Genomic DNA, 24,185 nt, shown 5'->3' with positions numbered 1-24,185 from the left:
GTGCTGTGGCTTATTTAACCTCTTCTTCACAAGATCTATTTTTTCTGCCTCCCGTCCAAAATAACATACCCAAATTACATTACGGTAAGTATATCTTCACAACTGCAAAGGCTGTGTGTTTACAAAAGTAGGAGCTAAAAAAGTGAACCTGAGCAGTTTTTCAGATGTTTTTATAAAGGTGTTATGCAGGTAAATATCTCAAGAAGCCTTTGGCAGATGTTGAGTCAGGAGAATCGAGGGTTAGCCCCAAATTCACCTTAGAAACACCATGAGGATCCAGAAAGAAGTGAACCCCATGATATTATATCATAGGAAGAGTGAACACTTCACCATAAAGCCCTCCTCATCTTCATGGAAACTACCATAACCTTCATAATTGATTTCAAACAAAACCAGAGTCCTAGGAGAACACAGCAGAGTTTCTGTTAACTGGATAAAAAAACTTGACCACAAAACAGCAAAGTAAGACAGAATTTATGACTGTGGCTGCTAACTCACAAAGATGATTCATCTTTGTGAGTTAGCAGAGTCTCTGCTTTCATGTGACGCATTGTTTGTGTGGTTTGCTTGAAGTGGAGAAATTAGCAGAAGCTCTAAAGTGGACAGTGCTGTTCTCATGTTTTTGTTAGATTCCCTTATAATTGCTTGAGGTTTGAACTGTGTTTCACCTGAATGCCAAAGCTTGGTAGAAACCTTCAGCTCAGTTTCTCCCCGTCATTTTGGTATGCTACATGTTAGGACTGGTGCATCTTAGTGTGTGCAAAGGTCTTCTATACTGCACAGATCTCATGCTGCCCCCCCTGTTCAGTGAGCTCTAGTCAAGAAGAAAAACAAAAAAACACTGATGATTCATTTGTCTTGCGATCAAGAAGATTGTAGAACAAATTTAACTCAGTTGCTTCCATTTGGAACAAGTGATTGAGTAGAGTTTATTCAAGTTAATTTATTAAATTAGTTCAACCTGACAGTCAGACCTACTCATCAATTTGTACCAGTTGTGGGACCAATTGTACCAGCTGTGTTATGTTTACATGTAAACAATTTTTGTTCTGTTATAATATTAAAGATATAGCTTTAATTAATTAATTGTTTCTTAAAGAGTCTTTAGTTACTGTGGGAGGTTCTAGTTCAGGTTTGCCCATTCAAGGCAGTGGTTTTTACTGGACCGGATGTAAGGTTGTCTAAGGATTCCAAGATTAGCAGTGAAATAGCTCTTTCCTGCTTTCCCCCTTTAAAAGTCAACTCTTAACTAGTGTTGCTGTATGTAGTGGGTATTGATGGAAACAACTCAAGGACAGCTGCAAGTGGTCTTGGTCTAGAACAGTGTTTCCTGGACCTGGATTGGGAAACACTGGTCTAGGGGACTGATGAGAGTGGTCCACACCAGACACATTAAGTGCCATCAACCTGCAGAATTTGGCTCTGTCCAATTATAAGCAAGAATTGTCACAAAAGTGAGATGTTGTTGTTTTCTTTCAGACTTTGTTGTTGTGTTTTGTACTTCACCATTTTAATCTGATGCTGGAAATTTGGGGAAAAGGATGCATTTTTTCAGCTTCAGGTTTTAATATTGACATTTCCATGCAAGATAACATAACAAGCTTGTTTTTTTCTCAGCACGTCATTTTGAAAATGTCATCAGTTACATCCTTGGTTACCACTAAAATGCAGCAGTGCTACTTTTGGTGGTACCACATTTCTGCTAACCCTCATCCTGAGTAATCTAAACATCCAGCTTTTCTCAAATGTTCCAGAACATCCTGATTCCTGCAAAGTAAATACTGTGGACCAGTATCAATGTTCTGGAAGTCTGTGGTGTTACAAAGGTCAAACTGGATGTCACAACTGAGATGGAGACAGGAAGTGGAAAGGGAAGTCCATAAACAACACAAACATTGTTGATGGGGAAAGAGAACAATAGCATCTTGTGATTAACAGTGTACATTTTATGGATACACGCATATCCTCCATTCCTTGATACACATTTGTGTTTTGCATCATCTTATGGCTATTTATTTAGGAATGTACACATTGCACATTAAAATAATTTAACTTTGCATCTAGACTTATGCAAAAAAACTTGATTTGAAGCTCTGTAATGCTTAGCTAAAGTCCTGTTATGGTGAGTTTGAGGTGAAGAATAGCTGCACTCTGCAAGAGCATTTTTTAACATTTACATGCAGGGAATCAAAGCAGGTAGAGAGAGTAGTTTTATAATGGTCCACTTTTGCTATTTCCCACTTATACAGCCTCACAAGTACCATGCAGTGCTGCAGCATCCATTAGAGATGTGCTCTTAATGGTGCTTACGGGCCAAAGTTGTTTTCTGGGAGCCAACATCCATTGATCAATTTGAAAGTACAACAAGAGCTCCAATCTGGACGTGATTAAAAGCCACACTTAACTCTCCATCTGCTGTTTCTCTTTAACGCTCACAACGATAGATTTTATTTATCAATACCCAGGAGAACTGGACTGGAAGTGTATTAGGTTATAAGGATCGATCGCAGCTGAAAGAATTGTTTCACAGCTATGGAGCGAGCATCCTAAAGATGCACACGGGCTCTCACAGACAACATGATGGACTCAGCTGGGATCACATTTAAATTTTAGGATCCGATCTCTCACCCTGCAGGCAGCCTCATCACAAGGTGCTGTTTTCTGCCCTGCAGAGTGAATCATTGGGCCTCAGAGGAAGTTACCTGTCAATGCGCACTTGTCACAATGATTAACAGGCAGCTGACTCTGTTCTTGAAAAATAGGCTTGTGCATAAAAGCAAGAAGGCGTTAAAAACAGCAGATGAGTCGAGCACAGGGAATATAATATAGTGGCAGGTCAAGGCAGCATCAGCCAAAGGTTTTGCATTTGGAAGATGCATCCTCAATGCATGTTGGACAGTAAACTATCAACAGACCCAGATCATATGACGGGGCCACTAGCCATGCTAATCGGTGTCTTTATCAGCAGGTCCTGAGGAGAGCTGCTGTGCCTTTAAATCATTCATGACTCTAACCCCAGACCACTGTGGAGTTATTCATCCATCCCTTTCAGATAAAAGCTTGTGTCATGTCTCTCTGTATCAGCTAACTGATTATGCAGCTGTTTATCAGCAAGGCTTAAACACAAACTTAAAAGAGGGCTTCATATTTAATAAAGAGATATATCTCTGAACATGTCTTGAAAGACTTCCATGTTATAGATGTAACTTTTTAATACGATGTATAATAAAATCCAAAGCAGCACCACTAACTGCTTTAATACCTATTGGACAGGATCAACACAACTGTTCATTGTAACCTTCTTAACTATAAAAGTTGTAGTCCAGTAGTAATGATAACCATTTAGATTTCTGTGTAATCCTTAGAGACATCCAAATAATGTCTTATGAAATATGGCATTATACACTTGAACTTCTTTGACTCATTGTGCATTATGCACTGAAAGCAGTGCTCATCTATCTATCTTACAGTCTATATGTCTGTCTACTTTGAATCTAACTATGAAATTTGTGTCTGTTCTGTGATTTAGATTAAATATCTGAGATAAATCAAGAGTCCATAACTCCTTTGGCCTTAAAATCTGGCTTCTGGAGGCCAATTCTGTGATCTTTTAGTGATGTTTGCATGTTTTCTCAACCCTTGCTTATCTCTTTTTGTTTTTACTTCCAAACAGCAATAATACATCACAGCAAATGTTTTAGTTCGGTGGTTTTTGAGAGCTTCTCATTCTTTGATTATAAATTAATCATTGAGGGTGTATTCGATATGCCCCGCAGCCCCTCCCTCCTGTCTGCAGCGGTGGGCGGGGCATAAGCACACTATTGTGTTTGGCTGGCTCGCGGGAGTTAGGTGGATTACCGCGGCGGACTGGCTCGGGATAGGGACGGTTTCGTAGCCTCCGTTGGTCGGGTTCCAGCAGTGGCAACGAGGAGAAGGGGTGATGGCATCTGCTGTACCGAAGATGGCAACGGTCACTGTTCATGTTCGGAGCAACGAAACTGGAGGTTCAGTTTGAGTCAACCGATTATGTCTGCTGTGCGGCGGTGCTGAAAAGTTCACCAGAAGTGGGGGTACAGGTTCATCAGCGGCTGTAGGCTGTAATATGGTAAATATGCATTATGTACTATTGCAAAGTCAGTAAACATTAGCTAATGAGCGTTAACCACCATTAACAATGTTTACAAGTCATCGACTTCTCCGTGTCAAGGTGCTCCACACATCCACTTTATGGGTGCAACGACGTATGTTCACGTAGATATGGAGTTAATATGGTCGTAAAATGTCAAGCATACGGGAAAAAACGTTGAATTATCATGAATCTTGCGTTTATCTTAACTGTCGGGTTGTGTTGTTAAATTTTAAGTTGATTTCTTTCTCTTTTCCAAACAACATACTGTTAAATTGGAGACCTACGTTACACCACTTTATAATAACTTTAGACAAATCAGCCAGACTTAATTTTACAAAACCTTCAATTAATCTCTTATTCGGAAAATGTGTTTAATGTGTGAATGTTTGTATTTTCCTAGTGGATTAGCAGGAGCGCATCTGTGGTTTGACATAGATCCAATACTCTAGATCTCTTAAATACTCCATTTTTCTGTTATCCCAACATTATTTATTTCAGTATCCTGCTATAAACATGACTCTTTAAAATTCTGTTTAAGTCTACTCCCATACACTAACAAGTTGTAACAGAATTTGAAAGAGATGAACTAAGCGTCTGCTGACCAGACAGTGACTTGTCACAATGTTCCAAGTAATTTTGTTTCATATTTACAAGATGATCTGGATGACATTAGTCTGTTTGCAATGCACTGTTAAAATTTATACTGGCACCCAGGGGAAGGTCACTGGAGGAACAGGTTTATCCAGTCTGTGCACAGGTGTTGATGATTTAAATCCCCTCTTTGAACTTGATAGTATCTTTTTAGATTTTTGTGGTGATTAAGAAATACCAGGGTAGATTGCTGTTTTCTCGTGTTGTGTTCAAGTTCCTAAATCACTGATTCTCTTATTGCCTTTCTGTTCTGTGCTACACAAATGCCACACATGCTATGTTTGTGCCAGTATGTTATTCCTCCTTAAGGCTGAGTAACATGAGGTGTGATGACAGTAAGACAGATTCCTCTGTGACCTAGATTGTGAATCCATGTGTAGAAAAATCAAATTGAAGCTTTGAGTTATATGACAGCTTTCACAAGGGAGCTGAAGTGCAGTGGCTTTTGTGCCACCATGCAATTTACAGATGCTAAATAGAGTCGTCCTCTTTCAAAAAAAAAAAAGACTTAGTATGACCATTTCTCCCAAAATCTGACTGAATTTGAATGAAACTGTCAAAAATGGCCACAGTCCTTTGAGATATGGAAATAACATTTGTGCCAGCTGACACCCACATAGACAACTCTGAGCCATTTCGCTGAGCAGCAGGCTCAGGTACACGAGGTAACACGCAGAGGCATTTTTTAACTGATGACACCTTTTTTATGGGCTGTTGGGTGACTGGAGGCAGACTATCCTGTCCATTCTTGTTAACCTGCATTTGACAACACTCAGGGGATGCTTGTGGTCGACTGAGCATCTTTGCAGCAATGCTTCACATTCACAACTGGAAGCAGTTTGCTGCCTTCTTGGTGTAAGATGAAGCCTTGCTGAAAGACATCCCACAACATTGTCTTTCTTCAAGCACATGTAGTTTCAGTCAGCTAGAAAGTCTAGTAAAAGAAGGAGAGAAAGCTGTACCCTTAAGTTTGGGGAAACATTGAAGCATGCACAAATATTTAGTCTTATTGACCTACATTTTCAGACCGAATACTCCCAAAAGACTTTTCTTTTTATATTTAGACCAATTCCATATATTAAAAGTTTTTCAAAATAGTTTTAGACATAACTAAAGCATGATATAATGTGCATTAAAGCAGTGAGCCATGATTGGATTTTTAGTAATAACTTTGTTGTTAATGCATTATTGCTCAGAAAATTAACATGTTATTATTCTGTTTGCATTAACATGGTTAATTTGACGGCCCTAATAAACACCCAGAATGTATTTGATAAATGTAAGCTGTCCTGGGGACCCTAATTTGAGTCCCAAGATAAAGCCTGCATTAAAACATGTGGCTTTTTTTTAACATCTTAGTTCTGGTAGTTGTCAGCTGCTGTAAAGACTTGGCATGTGTGTGTAATGTTCACTGTCACTCATGGGAAACGTGCTGAACTTATTACCACATCGATCAAAAGAGAAAGTAGCTGATATCAGTGAGACTGGTTGATTTATAAGAATAACTGTAGTTGAGTCGATTTATTCACAAATCCAGAAGGAGGATTCTGAAAGGTCAGTTCAGTCATGTTTGCGTTTATGTAAGCAGTGTGTGTGTGTGAGGGAGGTGTATCATTCATTAATCAAGCCGCTGTTACTCTCGCTTTCATGAGATTGGTTTCAAAGAGAAAGGTTTCCTTCTCCGTGAGCTGGTTTGTTTGTGTGGTGTTGAACAGAGGAAAGGGATGGGGGGCGTTTCCCTCCCTGAGCTGCAGCTTCTGTTCCCTGTGGGCAACATTGTGTTTGTTCGACTTCTTGTGTCAGTAAAAGGGAGATTGTCTTTCCCAAGCTTCAATTCCACTTTGATAGCACATTCACAGGAGGAATTTATTTACCATAAGTAAAAATAGCATGAGTCTGCGTTCAGTTTAAGTTTGCTCATGCATTTAGTTTGTTTGTGTTGAGAAATGCATCATGGGCAGCTTTTTAAAAGCCCCTGAGCTGTGGATTATAAAGTACAAAAGAAAAACAGATGATCTGATAAGCATGCATGTGTATGTAGAATTCTTTCAGTTCTCTTTCTTACATACTTAAATACTCAATATTCTGTAGTCAATCATTTCTTTTTCTTCAGCAATAATGCCTCCTGTTTGAGATGCAGGTTGATAAACTGAAAGCAGCTATTAAATGTTAAACTTGAGTATTCTTTGTATATGAAGTGGTTGGTTTCATTTATAAATTGGAAAGAAAAATGTTTGTTTTTTTCTGCTTTTACTTATTAAAATGAGTGTTTTGGGCTTTTTGGGCCCAAAAACAAGTTTTTTTTAAAGCTAGATCAGACAATAATACACAAATAAATTAATTTTTGTTTAAAAAAAACTACAAAAACTGAGGGAACAAGAACAAAAGGAAAATAATATTTGGTCTTCTAAGTCTATCGGACAAACAAATAAAAAAATCTTCTTGATTTTGAGCTTTTGGACAGCTTTTTAGTTGAAAACAAACATTGCTGTCTCATTTGTTGGTGGGACATTAAGCAGGGCTTTTTTTTTTAAAAAAAAAAATGTTTTCTAGCATTTTATAAACAGTGAAGAGAAAGATTGAAATGCTTTCATTTTGATAATGAATAAATTGCATAATTGTTTTTGTGGGTTAAATTTGTTGCATGGTTTTCCGGTCCAGCTTTTTAGTTTTAGGCTTTTCTTGGTCTGATATGAAAAAATATAAATTGGATTTGAGACTAAATCCACAGCCGTCTTTGTGCAGATGAAACATTTAACTTTCTTTTCTTTCTTAGATAAACATCATGTTCCTAACACGAACAAAAGACCTGAACATAATAGCAGCTGATTCATAGCAACAGGTTCAATCCTAGCTTAATGCTTGCTCTGTTTCTGAGAGATACACGAGAGCAGCTTTTGCAGCAGGGGCTAGTTTTATGGTAAAAACACACACACAGAGTTTCCATCCACACCACAATCCACAGTGATGAGCTGAGCTCCGGTCATTGTTTGGCCATTCAGAGCGAAGAAAGTGGGAGGAGTGGATGTTGTTGAATTGGAGCCGACTGCTCGCCTTGGACTCCCTTCATTGGTGATCATGGTGAGGTGTGAGGCCGCCTCTATTCAATCGCGTCTGTTGTCAGGGGAACCGATGGAATTCGTTTCCATCTATCTGCTGACATAAATGATGTTTAAGTTATTAAGAGGAGGGAAGATGTGAACAGGAGAGAAGGAAGACACACAATCTGTAAAATGTTGCTCATTGAGACGTTTCGCTCTCGACTTTGTGTCCATGCCTCGTTCTCTCATGACTGAGTGGGCTGACGGCGAATAGAAACACACCAGAAGTGATGGCGTGTGTGTGTGAGTAACAGAGTTCGGATTAATGAACGCACAAATGCCACATCCACCAAAGACATCCCTTGCTGGGCTAACACACACACACTCAGCTCTTTGACCCTTAGTTATATGATATAAGCCTGATTCACTGCCAGTTTTTACACTTTGTTAAAATCTGCTGCACCCAGTCGAGCATTTCATGTTCCAACTGCTCAAAATCAGCAACGTGTTTCCTGTTTCATCACTGCTGCTTGCTGTAATAACAGCTCAATCAGAAATAGGCAGGGTAGAAACTGGAACACACAGATTCATTCACAGACTGAGTGCTTCTTGAAGGTTCGGTTTTGTAACTGATGGTTGTTAGAGTCCTTCACTATTGTGATAACACAGGACAGTAAGATCGCAACATTTGTCTGACAATATACTCAACTTGTTGGCTCACCAGCGAACTATAACCAGATTGTTAAGGGGGGCAGCACAAATATACGGACTATAATTAATATTTGCGGGAAGAATTTGCAAGTCACGTTATAAAAATCAGATATTTCAGTCTTGTCGTATTTCTGCCCCACACACCTGCTATTCATAGTTATGTAACTCACAGGGGGGGCTAAAGCATGCCCACGCAGTCTGAATGAGTTGTCACACAACCACATGCAAAGCTACTATGCATGGTGAGTGCTATCACGATAGCTCTGGCTCATTCTCAAGCCAGCATTTCAGTGTCCTGAGCGCTGCTGAGTGTGTTAGTTCATCACTTTGTGAGTGTGTTTGTGTGTTATGAGTTCAGAGCAGGGTTATGTTCTGAATCAGGCTTCCAGAAATAGATAGTCTGTACATAGAGGTCTCTTTGCTTTTAACATGTGTTCTCTACTGTGGAGTATGTGTCTGGAACTACTTATTTTTAGGGCAAAGGATAATTAATACTAAGAATTGGTTTGAATGTTCTCACAAGATGGTTTTCAAACTACATGAAATAAAAATCTTCCCTTTTGCCTCTATTTTGAGCAGAAAAATTAATGTAGGCTAAATTTGACATTAGCAAAAAACCACTATTTCCTGTTTTTGTATACACCAGTTAATCTTATCATAGTTTTTTTTTTAACCTAACCACTTACCTAAACATTTTTGCAGAGTAGTCAAACTCCCCCACATAACAACTGACTCCCCCATTGTAGCTCCTTCCCTCAGCAGAGCTAAAGGTAGCCTCACAAAAACAACTGAGTTTGAATTCTTCACCTGACCTCCAAACTCCCCAGATACCAATCTAAAGGGATCTGATGGCCCAGTACACATGGTATTGTGTGGTAACATACAATTACCAGACACTCACAGAAAGCCTAGTCTGGTTCATGCCCTGGTCAGTGCTCTTTGGGTGGCATGATTTTTCAGTTGTTTAACTTAATTTTTATCACCATGTGGTAATTTGTAGATTGTTGGTAAGATGATGCTGTATGAATTCTGCATTATGATCTAGAACAGTGGTTCCCAACCTGGGGTTCGAGACCCCCCAAGTGGGTCCTCCAAAGAGCACAGGGGTCCTCTATGCTTTGAACATTCAGAGCCATTGTGATTAATGTCCACACATTGTCCCTATTTTAAGAAAAAAAAAAGTAAGGCCATATGTTGTTAATTTAACTTTGGCTTTATTAAAGGACAGGATTCAACCAGAATACATAATTTATGGTGAGAATCTCACTTTTGAAAACATAAAACCAGCATGGTTTCAACACAGGGTAGGGCAGGGGGTCCACAGCTTTTTAGTATTTGTATGATGGGGGTCCCTGAGAAAATTAGTTTGGGAACCACTGATGTAGAAAATGGTAGAGATGATGCACAACAACATATAGAAGAACATTACATGCTGCATTACTGACCCATGGACATCTGATGTTTACCCAGGTGAAGATCAGTAAACAAAATATTTTATGCATTGGCGTGCAGTAAAAACGGGCAGATTTCAGGCATAGTGGCGAATGGTGATCAATCATGATTAATTCATTTGTAATCTGTGATTAATCTGATTTTAAAAATTTAATCATTTGAAAGCCCAAGTTAAAAGTGAAAATGTTTCTGGGTTTCACACATTGCTGCTACAACTTCCTCCAGAAGAACATCAGTTGGATCATTAAGACGTCACACTGACATGTTCTGTAAGTCAGATTAATAGAAAGCAGTGCAAAAGGGGCTACTGGTATTCTATACACACACGGTATGTGGTACAGAATTTGGGCTAAGCTGTCATTCTTCGCTGACCTGCTTTTCTTCTATAATCAGTTTTGGTTTTATTTTACAAAAAAAATAACATCTCAAGTCACTTGTCACATATTTATAGTAAAAATCCAACAAAACTGAACAGATTTAAATCATTTTTATGGCAGCTTTTGTTCTACTTAGCACTGATGGTGTTGGATGGGCTAGAACAGGGGTGGCCAACGTTGGTCCTCAAGAGCCACAATCCTGCAGGTTTTCCATGCATCCCTGCACCGACACGTGACTTAAACTAATGAGTTATTGTGCAGATCCTTATAGGCAGTTGGATCCATTTAATTTGAGTCAGGTGTGTTGGTGCAGGGATGCATGGAAAACCTGCAGGATTGTGGCTCTTGAGGACCGACGTTGGCCACTCCTGGGATAGAGGATGTGTTTTTCTTTTTCCCTCGCTTGACTTTATGTTTTAAAGCTGCACGTAGAGTGGTCAGACTGAGCTGTGGAGTGCAGTAAAAAATTAATAGGGCAAAGCGACGGTGTGTGTCACCAACTAACATGAGTACAGCAGTCAGGACATGAATGGCTGATTTACTTCTGTAGACTCTTTCAGTTAATGACATTTAGTCAGTGTGAAGGATTTATCTGAATTATTTGAGCTATCAAAATGAATGCAAAAATTAAAATAGAATCTGTTGAATTAACGTGTTCATTTTCTTTTTTAAACACATAAACAACAAAGTTATTACTAATGTCATTAAAATCAGAATTTTGCATTATCTCAGCGAGAGAAGCTGATTTTGGGCATTTAGGTGCCTTGTCACAGCGACCACTCAGTTGTCACATATGACATTCTGGTCTACACTCTTTATCAGATGGTGGTAATGCACCAAATTGCTGCATGTCCACAGGCAAAAAAAACAAAAAAGCTGGAATTTTAGGTTTAACACACTGTGATTAATCCACAGCTATCCTGTGAAAATATGAAAGCTATATGATATGAAATGTTTGACAGTCCTAAATATAATATAGTTTAACAACGCCTCAAACTACTGCATCAAAACCACTGAAGTTGAATGAAACTGGGAGGGAAAAAGGGAAAAAAAGTCCTGCTGTGACGTCCCCTTTACTTACTCACTGGGACTACTGTGTGTCTGAACTGGATGTCAGCTGCTACATTCAGAGAAGAAAACAAGTCTTAATTTTAATGATAAATCCCAGTCTCTCAGTCATGTGATGTCTAAGCTAGATATGGAAAGTTGTAGTTGTAGCTTCTTACGTTATAACTAGGGCTGTCAAATGATTACAGTTTTTATAAGATTAATCACAGCTTACAAATTAATTAATCATGATTGATTACCATTCGCCACAATGCTTACAAGCTGTTAATGACCTTAACCTGGGTAAACATCAGATGTCCATGGGTCAGTAAAGGCAGCATGTAATGTACTTCTATATGCTGTTCTGCATCATCTTGACCATGTTCTAGATCAGTGGTTTCCAACCTTGGGTTCGGAACCCTCAAGGGGTCCCCTAAAGAGCACAGGGGGTCATCAGGGCTTTGAAAATTCAGAGCAACTGTGATCAGTGTCCACACATTCTCCGGGTTTATGTTGTTAATTTAACTTTGGCTCTATTGAAGGAGAGGACCCAGAATACATTATTTATGGTGAAAATCTCACTTTTAAAAGCATAAAACATGCATGGTTTCAGCACAGGGTGGGCCAAGGGGGTCCATGGCTTTTTAGTATTTGCACAAAGGGGGTCCTCAAGGAAAATAAGTTGGGAACCACTTTTCTAGATCATGACGCAGAATTCATACAGCATCATCTCACCAACTGTCTACATGGTGATAATATCTGACTTAAAACCACCAGATGTGACGTCTGAAGTTAAACAGCCAATATTGTTAAAGAGTCTTTATGCAGCAGTGATCAAATTCCTACAGCAGCATCACCAGTAAATCACTGTTGATACATATATATATATATATATATATATATATATATATATATATATATATATATATGTATATACTTGTCATGTTAGTAAAATTTTAATTAATCATATCAGATTAGATTTGTGGGTGGAACCAAAATTCTACAATCCTTCACATTTGTCATTATGTTTATCTGTATTAGTATTCTGGTTAGCATTTTGTTCTATGATTCTAAGTAATCCCACTAGGAATGTCCTTTTAAGATCTGTATAGTCTTGCTATGATGTATGTGAATTGTTAGCAAACATTTGCATCAGGGATTCAGAGAGCTTTGTGAGCAACCTCTACATTATGATTAAATTTTAAAACGGACAAACGTTCCCCGATATAAACTCTGACCTTAACTCTTATGTCTTTTGAAGCTGTAATCCCGCTCTGATTGTCCACCTGTGGAGTTCAAACACTGACCTTATAGCTTGTTTTAGCAGGTTGGATTTTTTTCCCTTTTTTTTCCCCTCTCCCTTTTTCTCTGCCAGTTTCTGTCTCCATCATCACCTCCTCCGAGCCATTTTTTACTTAATATAACAGCCTCTCACGTTTGTGGTCTCGCTCAGCTTTTCTTGCTGCTGCTGTTGAACCACTGAACTGAAGCAAAGGCTGCTGGATTATCCTTACCCTAGAGCAGAGATTTAAATCTCAGATTACAAGAGGGGGGGGGGGATTACAACTTCTTTTTTTCCTCATTGCATCCCAAACTCCATGTGGTCATGTAAAACGGGTCATATACAAACATACACGTGGCTCAGATTGTGCAAAATCTTTCTCACATGCTGGCAAACCCTTGCAGCTTACATTGTGAATTTGGTTTCAGTTTGAATGATTTGTGTGATGTGTTTGTTTAGTTGCCAAAACATTAGTTCATGCCAAGCTCCTGCAATGGTAAATGAGTTGCCAACAGTTTATTGATTTTTAGCTCGATATCCATCCAGAATTCTCTTACTCACTGTGACGTTGTGACCTATCGATTTACTGTGCTTCTAGTTCTTCTCTGATGCTGTTTGCAGACCATCGCAGCGAACTGATCACCTCTTAGTACACATGACCTTTGATTGCTACCATTTTGTATTTGTAGTTTACTGAAAATTCAGATTTTAGGACTTTAATGATTCTGTGAATTGTGGGAAATCACCTGCATTGTAAATAAATTAACCTTAAACACACTCCTTATCAAATATCATTAGTGCTATTAACAGAAAGACATTAATGTAATTACTAAAAATACATTAGACCAGATTACTGAAACAGCAGCTGCGCAGTGTTTTATATTTGATCTGTTTTCTGAACTAAATTTGCCTGCTGCCCTGTTTGGGTAGTTTAATATTCAGGCTTTAAATGTGTAGTAAATATGATAGATTTTTCATAATACTACATAATACCACGTTAAGAATAGAGACAAGTAACTTCATCCTTTCTATGTTCACAAGCAAAATAATATTTGTAAAATTTGATGATTTAGGCAGATAAAAAAAAAATTCAAATATCTTAGAAATCTGAGTTGTGCTCAGCTGTACCTGTTAAACATCATAATTTAACACTGTCAGTAGTCAAATTTTACACAAAGTTAAAGCAGTTCCAGGAAAATATAAAGAACATGTAAATGAGTGTTTCCATCCATTACTCTCATGCAAAAATGAGAAGCCCAGCACAGAAAGGGAAATGGTTTGTGGTGCATTTGGATGTGGCCAAGTGAGGATGAACGATGACTCAGCAAAATATTATTAAGGAAACACCACCAGTCAAAACTCTAAAGATTGAAAATCCTGTAAAAGCCCAGAAAATGGAGACCAGAATGTTGTGGTTGTGAATTCTTTAATGGATACTTAAGCAACACTTGGTGTTTTTGTGATTGCTCATATGAAGCTAATTTAGGGCTTTCCCTTCATGGTTTTTAATGTATGAATTGAAAATAATAAAATAAAGGAAAATGCTATTTATCTTGTGTCTCTAATTTAGTTCTTATGACATGCCTGGTTAAATGAAGGTTAAGCTGGGTTAAGGGGAGCGCTCTGAGAGTTGAGGGGAAAGATTGAAAAAGAGATGAGAGCAGCAGTCTGTCGGTCTCTGGCATGTCCTCTCCCTCAATCTGTGCTTTATTAATGAGGCTCTTGGGGGGTGGTGTTTTCTAAAGCCATGACACTATGAAGCTTTCAGTATGTGGACATCTTGTGCTGAGAAGCTACTCAGCACTGCTTTCATGTCTTATCATACAGCACATTCATTGCACACACTGGTAAAGGACACTGAGTTAAATGTAAATTTTAAGTCGCGTGATGCTGCTCCTTCTTTGGAAAATGCCATCTTTCTGCTTTGAAATTGAACGAGTCCTGTCTGTTACACATGATAGGAGAGATGCATTTAAATTATTCTGTTTTATCGTGTCTTCATCCTCTCAAACACCTCACTTTTTGTCATTTAAACATTTATATTCAGTTTACTCAGTACTCAGAAATAACTTGCAGTACTCTATGTAGGTAAAAGTGCCTCATTTAATTCCCTGTTTTCAATAATATCTCATTGATAAATGATGTGTCTAATCAGTCAAGTTCATAGCTTTGCAGCAAAGAAGCAATCCAGATAAGCCAGTTTGATTGGTTAATTTAATATAATAGTGAAAGCATCAGCGATTTGTCTCAAAATGACTGTTTTAATGTATGACAGAAGGTGTAAACAGTGGATTGGGAACAGCTTGACATATTTTGCACAAGGATATGTTGCAATATGTTCCTCACACTTGGTCAAGAGCATAGACACGTCTTACACCGCCTGCCACGAGTTCAGGGAATCGGGGTGTGAGCGGAGACTCGCCTGTTCAGACTTGAAGTGGGTTTTTAGTCTGTGTTGAGTGGGAGTTATGACATAGTGTTTACTTTGCCTCAGTCCCACCTGAAGGCTGGTCTCTCTCTGTACAGCTGTGTGTGTGTTCACTTCAATGTAAATAATTAAATGCGAGGTGGCGGTGGGACCATATGGCACGTGCTTAAGACTCATTGACAGATTTATAACATTTATCACATAAGTTATTGACAAGTGAGACAAAAACGTCATAGAATAATCTGCATATTTGGTTAGATACAACCTTAATTAAGATATTTAACTTTTTCTAACAGCTTTGGCAATGATATGCCAGATTTCCAAGGATTTTACCGCTTCTGCAACCTAAAGAATCTTCCCCTTCCCCTTTATTGCTTTAATGAAGAATAAAAGGTTTCTTTTCCCCTCATTTAAAGGTCATACTGTATTCCTGAATATGACTATTTTGTATTCTAACCCGCCTCCCAATTCCCGTCTGTTCTGTAGCTGTTTTGCTCTCTGTTGATTCCCTGTGTATTTCTCTGTTGAATCTCTGGAGCCCCATGGGGAGTTATGCCTGTCTGCCAGCTCCTCTTCCCCCACAGGAGGCTCCTCTCTGTGAGCACAGAGTTGTGGCTGATTCACCCTCCAGCCAGGATGCTCTCTAGTCTAATTCACATGAACCAAATGTCTCATTTCGCCTTAACCTGTTCCTTTTTGGTCATAGGTGAGCTGCTATCTCTGTATGTGATTTGTTTGCCGTTTAGAAATAGAAGTGGTTAGAAGAACATGCTTGGTTGGATATTCTATTACTATAACCAAAACTACTTTCCTCTGTTCAAGGGTTGATGAATAGAAAATTAATATTCAGCAAATAATTTGAGTTGAAACATAAATAATTATGAAACTGAGAGGTTTTTCCATATTTTTCTGGCAAAAACTGGATTTGTCTGGAAAAAAAAGCCTTCAAATCAGGGCAGTGTAAATGGAAAAAGCAAATGCATCATTAATAGAGCTGGAGATTCATTCTTTTGAAGACATAAAAAAAATCACACACAATGTGTTTAATAGACTTTAAAGTCAAATTAATGATGCACAGTACTGTGAAAACCCCAGTGTGAGGTTCTTTCATTTATTATTAATTCAGAACAAGCTATACTTTTGTTCCCATTTCTGGTTGATTTGTTCCCTTAATGGTTTTAGTCATTTGCCAGCACAAATAGTCTCCTGTTTTTCTTTTTCTTTTTTTCTTTTTTTTATGTTTCTTACTCTTGCCTTGAATGGATTTAAATCCAGTTACAGGTGCAGAGGTTCGTGTAGCCTCTGCCTTCTCCTGTGGCAGCATGATACATTAAGGCTTAGTGTGCAAGCTTTTTCTGAAGCCCTCAGGAAGTACAGTCATAAATAACCAGGGATATGTTGTATTCTCAGGGCTGCTGGAACCGGGTGGCCTTGGCAAATCAAGCAGGGTTTGCTGAAAGTAACCTTTCTTAACCCAAGTATGTAAATTGTGACTGAACACATATCCACATTTGTCCAAAGAGATGTGTTTTATCTTCTGCCTGGTGAAACAGCAAGTTTGTAGGAGGAGGTCAACGTAATGAACAAGACAGGAGCTGGTCCTTTGTTTTCAGGGTTGCTTTAGAGTACGTATTGTATGTTTATCATGGCCAAATACAGACAAAAGCACTTAAAATCAAAATTATTCATTGAGGTGAACATGCAGCTAAGAAGATAACAGCGTTAGTCGGTCGGTTGGTCAGCATCCCACACAGAATTTCTGCTTTTTTTTATGCTGAACATTTTGTTTTTTAATTAAACAAATTCAATATCAGGGTTACCATTTAATTTCATACTTTGATTTACCTAAAAATACATGCATTTAGAGCTAATTTAGGAAAAATGGCATATTAGCATGCTAAAGTTTTAACTTGGAAAGAATTAAATGTGCTTACTTGGTACTGAGCATCCAGGCAGAGCTGCTGGGATGGATTATTTCAAATCAAGATTCAGCTTGTTTATTTTAAAACTGGTGAGCTTCTGGTTCTTCTATTGTAAGTATTGGTATTGTTGCCATAGTTACTTTGCAGCTGCAGTATGTGGAGTCAAGATTTGCACAATTTTCTCCATCATGAAAATATTGATCTCCACTTCCAGCCCATGTGTAAGACAGCTAGCTATCGTTATGTTGTTAATGTGATGCAGCTTCCTGTGATTGGCTTCAGTAACCCGCTTATGAACATCTCTCCCTCTAAATCTCCTGATCTGGATTTTCCCAATCCCATTATTTCCTCCCCAACGCTCAAACACACACCAGTTTAAATCTGCCAGCATTAATCTGGCATGCTGGTTCAGACAGTGTGGCCCTGTGTGGGGTTAGAGGCAGACTAATGGATGACTAATCTGTTACACTCACTGCTTTGAGCACTCATTTGTAAGAGAGAGGACCCATGCGGGATCAAGTGTGCCAAATCAATTGTTTAAGCTCTTACATGTTTAATTATTGTCTCCTCAGCACAGAAAATCAGTTAATTTGCTCATTTTAAATTTTGTTTATTTATTTGTTTAACTAGTCAGTTAATAATTTATTTTGCATGTTCAAGGAAATTATGAAACAGCTTTCCTCTAATTGTTTTGTTATTTGATGCCTAATAGCTTTAATCTTAATTTACATTAACTAGAGAAAAAATCTGAAGCAATCTTTTAAAAGTGAGCGAAAGAAAATTTGCGGTGTTGGTAATTTGATTGAAGATGTAGCTATCTCAGCTAGAAATAAACCTCTAGGAAGACAAAAAATAACTGGTTGATAATAACAAGAGGAAAATGAAGAGCTCTCTTCTTCGGGATTGACTTTAAAATATGGGAATAGTTAGGATGATATGTCTGGGATGACGGCAGTCAGTTACAGGACTTTAAACAGCTGGAGAGTGGGGTCATTTAATCTGTTCCAAGTCAGATTCTTAATCTGCAAAGTTGTCTCCATGCCTCATTTTAAAACAGGGAAAAATGCACAGAACAGAATGTAAGGTCTTTATTTTTTTCCCTGTTTCCTTCCACTTTTTCTTTAGACAAATCAAAACTAGCCTGACTATAGAAAAGAAACTGCTGCTGCCACTTAAAAAAGATCATTAATGCTCAATGCATACATATACATACAGAGCCTCTAGAGTTTACTTTGTACATATTTCAGTCCATTTTCAGAGAGCTTGTTACACCCACATGGCAAACAGAGCAGTACCACTGGAGACCATGGGGTAAGAGTTGTGCAGTATAGCTCACCTACCACCAGGGAAAGGAACAAAGAAACCATGATATATCTAATGGCCTTCACATTCCACAGTGCTGCCTCTTTTTATATCTCTTGCCATGTTTGCTATTGTAGGAAAATGACGTGAGCTCTGAACTCTGCGCTGCCCTCTAATGGAAGCATTGCTTAACAACCATGCCTACGTATAGTTCTAATATACCAATTTACATACATAAAAGGAGCATAAATAGACCCCAGCTCTAATGTTTTTATTGACTGCCAACACATATTTTCTCATTTGATAGCATTGTATTGAAAATGTCAAAATATTTACTTACCATACTTACTGGTACTATAGACTCAACTATCAGATACTGTGACAAAGACAAGCAGTCAAGCTGCAAGCAGCTCATGTTTTTGCTTGAAATATTAACCAAGAGTTTTTCTATATGTAAACAAACTAGCTGCAGTTTAACTTACTAAATAATCAGTTCATTGTTGCGGCTCTGTTCCATACGGGATTTTATTGTCCTTTACAGCCCTGTTATGGTGAATTTTCTTTATAAGTCTTATCAGTTTATTAAAATTCATTGCCCGGATGAAAGGCCAAAGCAGCTTCGTGTTGTTGATGTTGACGAATCACATTGATGTTTGTGTACTTATCTTGAGCAAGGGAGCTTTTAGATTTCCTGTAAACAGCCTTGAGTTGGTAGAAGAATGTTAGTGATCAATATGTTCATTAGTTAGCCTGAGACATCTGCTGATTGTTTTTTTGACAAAATGCTGCATTTTACCTCTGCATATTGCATTTTTTTTTCAGAGTTACACTGGTTTGCCAAGAGGGGAGGATTTTTTTTTGTTATTTACAGGTTTGTCCTACTTCTGCTTCATGCAAGTGGAAAATAAATTGATGGGTTTGAGGCAGGGATAAACAGCTCGCTGTGTTTTTGTGGTGAACAACAAAAGAACAAGGCTTCCTTTAGCAATTTCCTGCGTTTATGCCAGCCTGCCGTCTCTCCGTGGCAAGGTCCCTCACTCACAGCTCCATCAGATGAGCTGGCTCAGTTGGAGTTGGAGTAGCACTTGCTGGCACACTCTTCTTTTTTTCTCCTAGCGCGCACAGCACAAGCTTCATCTCCTGTTTCTAATCTTTCAATGTGAATACAGAAAACTGATGCAAACTCACCCCGCAGCACTTCTCCTGCCTTATCCTGCATGTTTTACATGATTATATCTGTTTTAGGCTTCAATTGATGATTACTTTCACTATCGGGTAAATTATGCAAAAGACATAAATGTGAATTTACTTTTCCAGGCTGAAATGTTATAACTATTGGATACACTTTGGTAAAACAAAGTGTTTATTCATCTCTGTCACACTTGTTAGTTGTGCCCAGAGGACCTTAAACAAATATTAAATGTGTCATTGATTCATTTCCTATTGATCTACTAATTAAAATGTGTATTTTTGCTGCTGCTTGTGGGATCAGTATGGTCAATGTGCCCTGACAGTATCAGACATGAGAAGCAGTGTAGCATGGGATAGTTTTGTGAGAAGATTTAGATTAATGGTGTTTGAAAGCAACAAAAGCTTCCTGATGTAAGCATATAAAGATGCTGACGCATGTAAGTGAACAAAATACATCTCAGGAGTTTATATCTTTATATGTTGGGAAAATTCTGATTTGCAGTATCATGTTTTTGGCCTTTGTTCTCTCAGGGGAAATAATCAGTTTTAGCTCATTAAGACCTGCAGGCTTATTCATTTAATCTTTTTTTTCTCCAACTGGGTGACATCTTATATTGCCCAGATTCAGATAAGTGAAGAGCTGTATGTACCCTTTTTATTTCTCAGTGGAAAAATGCTGTGGTATGTCCTGAGACTAAACCAGATTCACAGTGTCTGGTTTACCATTAAAAAGTGGCCAGATATTTGCTCTGTAAAAAGGACATGGTCTCTGTGTGTGTTCACATGTTAATATTTTCCTACTTTCACCATCAGAAAATCTACTTTCCAGTGGATGTTTGAAGGGAGGCACCAACATCCCTCCATCCTTGTATTATTTACACACAGGATTCCACATTGTCTCTGCTGATTTATGGCCAGGCTGAGAGGGAACGTGTGTGTAGAAATATGTGAAATATTTGTATAATATTGTAGTAATATGGTGATTTCTACAATTGTTTTGATATCCACACCTGGTGACCAATTATTCTGTTTGTATCATCAGTTATGCCTTCTTTTTTTATTTAGTTTTTTACCATCCTCTTTTCCAGCCAAAGGAGAAAAGCTCTTTATATGTTGCTGTTGTAGGAAGCCATGGCAATATTACAATGGAGGTGCCCGTTACCATAGAAAATATTGTTTAAGTTAATTTCTGCGCACAGATTAAAGTTTCCCCTGCTGGGATTAATAAAAGAATTTTAATTTCATTTCATTGTCGTGGCTGGTTATTAAATACTTTTATGGAAGCCATGAGTCTCAAGCAGAGAAGCTAAGCTCACTTTCTGTTTTACCTCCAGACTTATTTTTTCCATTTTCAGGCCAGACCAGCACTATGAGATTTATAATCTTCAGATTTAACCTCTTGATGTCTGTTGTCACAAATGTGCGACACATCCTTTCTGACTTTTGTTTGTTTTATTTCTTTTTGTCGGGCGTTGAGGGGTTATAACCATATAATGTGTAACTTCTGTGTTGTTCTTACTTTAGTCTGGTCCAGATATTTTTTTACAGTGGAAGGGGAAACAAATCCAGTTCAACTGAACATTTGGAGTAGAAAAAAATACATCTGCACAAAAAAAAAAAAAAATCATCTAAGAACATTTAAAGGGAGAAATTTGATTCATTACAGGATAGTTCTCTCTTGATTTAAATTAATCGATTATTTGAGTCAGCCCTTCACTGTTGGATTTTTTTTTAACTTAGGAATAATTTATGGAGTGTTTAGCAGTAACAAAAAATTCAGGAGAGAAAAATAGGTGAAAGAATACCTGTTTATTAAGTTAAAAAAATAAATAAAATGAAAAATTATCTAAAACAAACCATTATTTTGCCACTAATCATCATTTGTTCCATCCTTTAACTCAGTGCAGGACACATCAGTGCAAACACATCTGTGCAAGTATTTCATGATCATAAGTTTGGACACGCCTTCCTTTTGACGTTGACTGAGAATATGTGTCCAAACTTTTGACTGGTATTGAATATAAAGGCCTCCACATACATGCACTGTATTTAGACAGAAACATCCACATCCATGCACAGGTACATATGAATACCCACATAGAAGTGTATCAGATACAGATTACAGGTTAGTTGGGGATTCATTAATTTGTAGGTTAGAGAAATAGTTTTAAAAAATCTCTTGATCTTGTGTAATTCATCTCCCTGACTTTTAGTAGAGTAAGGATTTTTTAATACTTGGGCCTTATCAACACATAGATGAGTTTAGGTGATTCTGCTACAGTTGTGTATTGTTTGGAGGTTTCGTCCACACAAAAGCAGCGTTTTGGCAGTCTTTGGGTAACCTCTGCTCTAAAACGGCTCCCAAAGTGAATAGCTGTGCAAACGCCACGCTTTTCTATTCCTTGTGAATAACCTAGATGCAAAGCCCTTACACAACACTGGCTGTCAATGTTCATGCAAGTGCTGTGTTACATTGCTGCATTTCAATAAAGTTTAAAAAACTAAACAAATACAAGGCCAAATAATCAGCTTCGGGAAGTGAAGAAGGCACACCACGACAAAAAAAGACTTGGACAAAAGTGGATCTGGACGTGATGTTTTATGTTAATCTTTCCTAACATTTTATGAAATTCACTCAATCATCTTCATGTAGTCTTTGGTTAATTTCTGGGAGATCATAGGTTATAATGGAGCCTGTCAACTAAACCATCAACTTTCAGGACCAAATCTCAGTTTATGTTTATTTTTGCGAAGTAAAGCCCAGTCATTTGGTTCTGGTTAAATTGGTGTGAATGCGGGCTGGTTCGCCAGAAAGCTCAGATGGAGCTGGTGCTAGAAACAGAACCGTTTCTATGTGAAAGCACTAGCACAGAACTCTCTATTGTTGTCTTCTTCTGCTTCTTTATTTCCAGCTGTTAGCATCTGCACATCCTCCATGTCCTCTGTGTTTCGGTATATTTGTGCGGCAGTGTTGAGACACTTACAGTACATGCCTGGCATTGATACTACAGTGTTTTCACTGGAATTGTGTGGATGCACACCTTTCTGGAAAAGCTTCCATCTTTACGAAAACTTGTTTTTTTAAAACAAAAGTAATTTAGTCTGTGTGTGGATGCGGCCCGAAGCATGCTGTTGGACATTTGATTGATGGTTGAATGATGTAATCTTGTTAAATCACTTTTTTGCTTTGGCTCCTACTTTCCTTGCACTTGAGTGGATAATAGAGGCATAATTCTGATATTTGACACTTTAATGAATATCTAATAATATTAAGTAGGATAGGTGTGGATGAATGTAAATTGAAGTGGCCACAGAATGTTGATCTATTGTTAAACTTCAGAAAATGGCTATTCTTCGAAGGTTTCACCCATATTAGCAGCTTCTTATTAAGACTACTATGATAGTGATATAAAATGGACAGAAAAAGATGTCTGACTTAAATTTTGTGTTAATGATGGCAAAGGTACATGTAAAATCAGGCTTCATGTTTTAAGTGCTGATCTGAAGTTGCTCAGTCCAGAGCCATGACTTGATATGAATAAAAAGATGCTAAGTTACTGTTTTGATACAGTAGAAATGTTATGCACCGTTATGCACGGTTGATGACTGCTTACTCTGCAGGATGCATCACAGTCTGTTCGTCTAAAAGCTGCAGGACACATTTAAAGTGTCGCATATTCTGCTTATCTGTCCGTGAGAGACTAAAAGAACTAAGGTACAAAAACCCACCCTCGGGGGATGTCAGCAGTTTGCTTGTGTTTGTGTGTTTGAGAGTTACGTCCGTCTGTGTGTACTTTGCTGCTATGGCAACTAAAGTTACTAGTATTTTAGGTTGCCTTATATAATTGTCTGCTTTCGTCAGTGCAGAGAACAAGAAGCACTGGAGGCTGGGCTCCTCGCTTTTCCACTGACTGGCCAATGTGCAGTTGTAAGACAGATTTACTGTCCCATCGGCAGCTTTTTTTTCTCTTTTTCGTCAGTCTAAACACAAGAATCTGCTCAAGATTTCACTCTCGGTTCTCTTTTGATCCCTGATGTTATTCTATTTGAATTTTTATGCTTTGATTTTCTTTGGCGCTTGCCGACATGATCGGTATGTTCTCGCTAAAAACAAAGGAAGGAACACAGAAGATGAAAGAAGCTTTTCTTCAAGGCACACAAACACACCTGCCAGTTTATATCAGTAACAAGGTTATGCAGCAGGTCTTTGGTACATAGTATTGCCTGAAATCCACAACATACGTCACAGGAAGTCTCTGCAAAGTCTTTTGTCTACAAAATATGCTTTTCTGCCTTGATTAGATCTCAGTGTCACTGTTCTGCTTATAGCACTCTGAGTTTACACTTCCTCTTTGGTGATTTTGAGTGAGTCATGTTAGTTTTGCACCTCTCAGACATTCTCAGTCGTGTTAGTGATGTGGCTCAATGGATTTAATGTCAGCCTGTTGGCTGGTTAAGACGCCACTTGCCTCAAGGATGTGTTAGATTCTCAGACTATCCTGTCATCACTTCCCTTAACTCTGTCATGTTCAGGTGAATCAAGAAGTTAATTGACAGAGAAATCAATAACCATTAACATTTTTATTATTATTCAGCGAACAATGAAAATTAGGTTGTTTTTTATATTTTATAGATTGGATTGTAGAATATGC

The 24,185-nt window shown here is 38.1% G+C and overlaps 1 protein-coding gene across 2 annotated transcripts in view; it reads left to right on the top strand.

The window, feature by feature from the left end:
- The window catches only part of tmcc3 (transmembrane and coiled-coil domain family 3), a 47,172-nt gene that overhangs the window by 15,514 nt on the left and 7,473 nt on the right, over positions 1-24,185 (top strand). The window contains exon 1 of one of the 2 annotated variants that reach the window (XM_041977247.1): positions 3,849-4,105. The exons of the other annotated variant lie outside the window; for it this stretch is intronic. Coding sequence (XP_041833181.1) covers positions 4,103-4,105 — 3 coding nt within the window. The 5' untranslated portion in view covers positions 3,849-4,102. Of the gene's footprint in view, positions 1-3,848; positions 4,106-24,185 lie in introns of those variants that run through there. 2 annotated transcript variants of the gene reach the window in all.

Source organism: Melanotaenia boesemani, chromosome 23 (assembly GCF_017639745.1).
Source record: "Melanotaenia boesemani isolate fMelBoe1 chromosome 23, fMelBoe1.pri, whole genome shotgun sequence".
Taxonomy (NCBI): domain Eukaryota; kingdom Metazoa; phylum Chordata; class Actinopteri; order Atheriniformes; family Melanotaeniidae; genus Melanotaenia; species Melanotaenia boesemani.
This window is presented reverse-complemented; position numbering and strand designations above follow the sequence as displayed.